Source organism: Hyperolius riggenbachi, chromosome 2 (genome assembly GCF_040937935.1).
Source record: "Hyperolius riggenbachi isolate aHypRig1 chromosome 2, aHypRig1.pri, whole genome shotgun sequence".
NCBI classification, from domain to species: domain Eukaryota; kingdom Metazoa; phylum Chordata; class Amphibia; order Anura; family Hyperoliidae; genus Hyperolius; species Hyperolius riggenbachi.
Window position 1 is genome coordinate 15,216,296 of NC_090647.1, and position 4,357 is coordinate 15,220,652.

Consider the following 4,357-nt stretch of genomic DNA (forward strand, 5'->3'; position numbering starts at 1 on the left):
TAAAATGCATTTAGAGTAAAATAATTCTTAGCAAAAAGTACAACCCAAAGAAAGCCTAATTGGTGGCAAAAGAACAAGCTATAGATCATTTTGTTGTGATAAGTAGTGATAAAGTTATTGGTAAATGAATGGAAGGAGCGCTGAAAGGTCAAAATTGCTGTGGTCCATGGGGGGAATAACACTTAGTGGTGAACTGGTTAAGGTCTGGGCAGAGGTAGTACAGTTGTGTATTATCTGCACATATATATAATGTATTAAAAACCAAATCAGTTAAAGTGTTCCAAAGATGTGCATAATGGGTGTATTTATACTTACCTGGGGCTTCCTCCAACCTCATGAGGTGCGTGGGCTCCACCACCATCCTCTTCGGCCCCTCCGTTCACTTGTTATCCCCTCCGGTAATCTGGCCAGTCGCAGCCAGTTGTGCGTTTATGTGCATGCTTTACCGGGGGTGATAGCAAAAGAACGGAGCAGCTGGAAAGGACGTTTAAGGAAGCCTACGCACCTCATGGGGTTGGAGGAAGCCCCAGGCAAGTATAAATACACACATTATGCACATCTCTGGTTTCCTTTAAGTTGTCAACACTATGCATGTAGATGGAAAAGAGGAGGGGGTCCAGGACAGAGCCCTGAGGTACTCTCAGAGGTAAAGGATGTGGAGAGGAACTCTGATGTTACTAAGAAACTGTGAGGGACCTTCCAGAGAGACAGGAAAATATCCAGGAGAGAGCAAAGCCTGTTATACTTTCAAATTAAAGTATCTATAGGAGTAAGGTGCAGTCAACAGTATCAAACATAGATAACAGATCAAGAAGGATGAGTATGGAATAATTGTTTATGTGAATTGGGCAAAATGTGCAAATTATCATATATTTCAAACAAAATATGCTTTAAAGGGGAACTGAAGAGAGAGGTATATGGAGGCTGCCATGTTTATTTCCTTTTAAACAATACCAGTTGCCTGGCAGCCCTGCTGATCCTCTGCCTCTAATACTATTAGCCATAGCCCCTGAATAAGCATGCAGCAGATCAGGTGTTTCAGACTTTAAAGTCAGATCTGACAAGACTAGCTGCATGCTTGTTTCTGGTGTTATTCAGATACTACTGCAGAGAAATAGACCAGCAGGGCTGCCAGGCAACTGGTATTGATTAAAAGGAAATAAATATGGCAGCCTCCGTATACCTCTTACTTTAGTTCCCCTTTAAGATATGTATGAGCCAGAAACAGAGCATCTTAATTGAAAAGAATTTGTATTTTTAGAATGTCATGCTTTTCTTCACCCTTCAGTATGCAAAACTAGAGATGTCATGCAGTAATCATTCACAGCTATCTGCTTTTTTTCAGGACATTCCTTTGGTTTACACACAGTGAAAACAGTAAAGTGTGGTTTGCATGGTGATTAGGTGACTGAAAGTTATCGTTTTTGTTATAACACAAATACCTAAGTTGCCCAAATTATGACAAATTCTACACGTTTCCACCCTGACTATTTCCTTCTGATGGGGATTCCTGGTCTGGAGGACTCTTATCTCCTGCTCTCCATCCTCTTCTCCATCATGTATGTCCTCTCTCTTCTAGGGAACTCCATCATGGTCCTGGTCATCTCCACCAATGAGAGTCTCCACCAGGCCATGTACATCTTCCTCATGATGTTGTCCATTTCGGATGTCTTCCTGAGCTCCACCACGCTACCAAAGACCCTCAGCATATTCTTGTTCCATGTTTATGAGATTTCTTTCTATGGATGCCTCACTCAGGTCTTCTTCATTCATTTCATTTTTGGGGTAGAATCAGCCATCTTGTTCTCCATGGCGTACGACCGCTACTGCGCAATTTGTCACCCATTGAACTACACATCAATTGTCACTGGTTCTTTTATTAAAAAGGCAGCCATGTTTATTCTGTTTAGAGATGTTTTATTAGTATTTCCACTAGCGTTTCTTCTTGACAGACTGTCGTTCCAACAAAGCAATGTCATAGAACACACCTACTGCGAGCACATGTCTGTGGCCAAGTTAGCGACCGTGAGCATAACGGTCAACATGGTGTATGGTTTGATGATAATTGCATGTGCCTCTTTTCTTGATTTCACCCTTATTGTTGTTTCCTATGTTGCTATTATCATAGCGGTTCTGAGGCTTCGGACCTCAGAAGCCCGCTACAAAGCCTTCAACACTTGTGTGTCCCACATCTGCGTCATTATCCTCTTCTACACTCCCGCCTTCTTCTCTTTCATCGCTCACAGAGTTGGACATAAATATGTGTCTCTTCAGTTCCACATCCTTCTGGCCAACCTGTACACTGTTGTACCTCCTATGATGAACCCGATCATCTATGGCATCAAGACCAGAGAAATTCAGCATAAAGTGGTAGCCATGCTTAGGAGGCCAAAACACTTCATCATTATCTCATGAGAGGGTAAAGATGGTCAGAAAATTTCCACAGAATTTTGATTTACGAGTTTACGATCGCAAAACAGATTTCCGCAGAGGTAATTGGAAATCGTCATGAAGAAATCAGAATTCCATGGAAATACCACACAACCGCAACTTGGACAATTTAAACCAATCGGAGAACTCAGAAACAATCGCAGAACACAGATTTTATCCACGGGAACTGGATTACCGCAGACATTTTAGACCAATCACAATCCTCGGATATTTCCAAGTATTTTCGAGTCTTGTGGTTGCCCTAAAATTTCGGTGGTATTCCAATTTCTGCAGTAAATTTTTGCATTCTCTAATTGGCCCAACACTTCCGAGTCTCTTTACTCATTGTGCATGTTGTTCTGCTTACTGCAGTATAGTAAAGGTGGATATACACCTGACGATTATGTGCAGAATCGACATAGAGACAAATTTATCTCTAATCAAATCTGATTAGACATAAATTTGTCTCTTGTCCATTCTGCCCACACACTACAGGCTGATTCCTGTCCAATTTCAGCATGAAATCTCTACGGAATCAGCTGAGCCCGCCGCGTCCGCCCCGTCGCTGCCCTTGCATGTATAAATGTGCATTTATACGTACCTGTCTTGTTGCAGCCTCCGCGCGGTGTCTCGTAACCTCCGGGCGGTTTTTGGTGCATAGCATCTGAGGTTGGTGCATAACATCTGACTTGAGACGCTAGGCGCCAGTAGCATGTACGGATAGCCGCCCGGAGGTTACAGAACATCGCGCGGAGGATGCAACAGGACAGGTAACGTATAAATGCACACACAGAGGGCACATTTATACTTTGCGGCGGGGGTTTCGTCATCTCGTCGCTCATTCCCGGAAATCGCCGCCGTACTGCCCCACATCCGACCCAACATCTTGCAGCATGCACAATAGACAAAGCGACCAATTTCTGCCCCGAAAATTGTCGCTTTGTCGGCCGGGCATACACTTGGCAGCAACGATTTTCATCCAATTCAATTATAATAATCGAATTGGATGGTTGATCGGCCACTAAGTCGCCTGATGTATGGCCACCTTAAGTCTACTCCAATCACCTCTGAATAATAAAACATCTCCAAGAAACGTCCAACTTATTTCATGAAAGACACTTTCCTAAATGAATGTAGTTTTATTGAAGGAAAGCAAGCCATTTATGGGCTCATGTGAGGTTTGTAAATATTATATGTGGTCAAAATTGTATAAAAAGAAATAACAGAAATATATAACCCATAGTTGTTTTATAGCACAAAGTTAGAAACCAACAGAGGATGATGAAGACAAAGATGATGATTAACCACATAACGACCAGCTAACGCCGATAGACGGCGCCAGGTCGTTTGTGGTTTTCCATGGAAACGGCCGCTCGTTCGAGCGGCCGTTCCATGTCAGTTCACGGAGGGTGTCTCGCAGGCTAAATGTAAACACGCGGGGAAGAAATCCCCTGTGTTTACATCATACGGCGCTGCTGCGCAGCAGCGCCGTAAAGGAGATCGGTAATCCCCGGCCTCTGAAGCCTATCAGAGGCGGCGCAGGACGGATCGCCGTCCTGTGCCTCCCTTAGGGGAGGGAGGGAAGGACAGGGAGGCTGGGAATCGCTGCGGAGGGGGGCTTTGAGGAGCCCCCCCCCCCGCGCGGCCACACAAAGCAGCGGCGATCAGACCCCCCCAGCAGGACATCCCCCTAGTGGGGAAAAAAGGGGGGAAGTCTGATCGCCCTGCTGCAAACACGATCTGTGCTGTGTGGGCTGGAGAGCCCACGCAGCACAGATCACATAAAACAGCCCCGGTCCTTAAGTGTTAATGTGTAGCTCCATCAAGTTCTCGGCAATATAGTGTAAGTGAAACAAATTAATAATAAATAAATTAATTAAATATGAATGTATGCATGGACCTCCTGTATTCTATTAGTGCAGAAAAG

General features: G+C 44.3%; 1 protein-coding gene across 1 annotated transcript; it reads left to right on the forward strand.

Annotated features, from left to right (window-relative positions):
* Nucleotides 1-1,060: 1,060 nt before the first annotated feature.
* On the forward strand, nt 1,061-2,415 carry LOC137544625 (olfactory receptor 52D1-like; the record flags this gene model as incomplete). The annotated part of the gene is made up of 2 exons (XM_068265720.1): nt 1,061-1,079; nt 1,496-2,415. Coding segments are annotated over 2 exons (939 nt in total), but the record flags the coding sequence as incomplete, so codon positions are not given.
* Nucleotides 2,416-4,357: the final 1,942 nt, after the last annotated feature.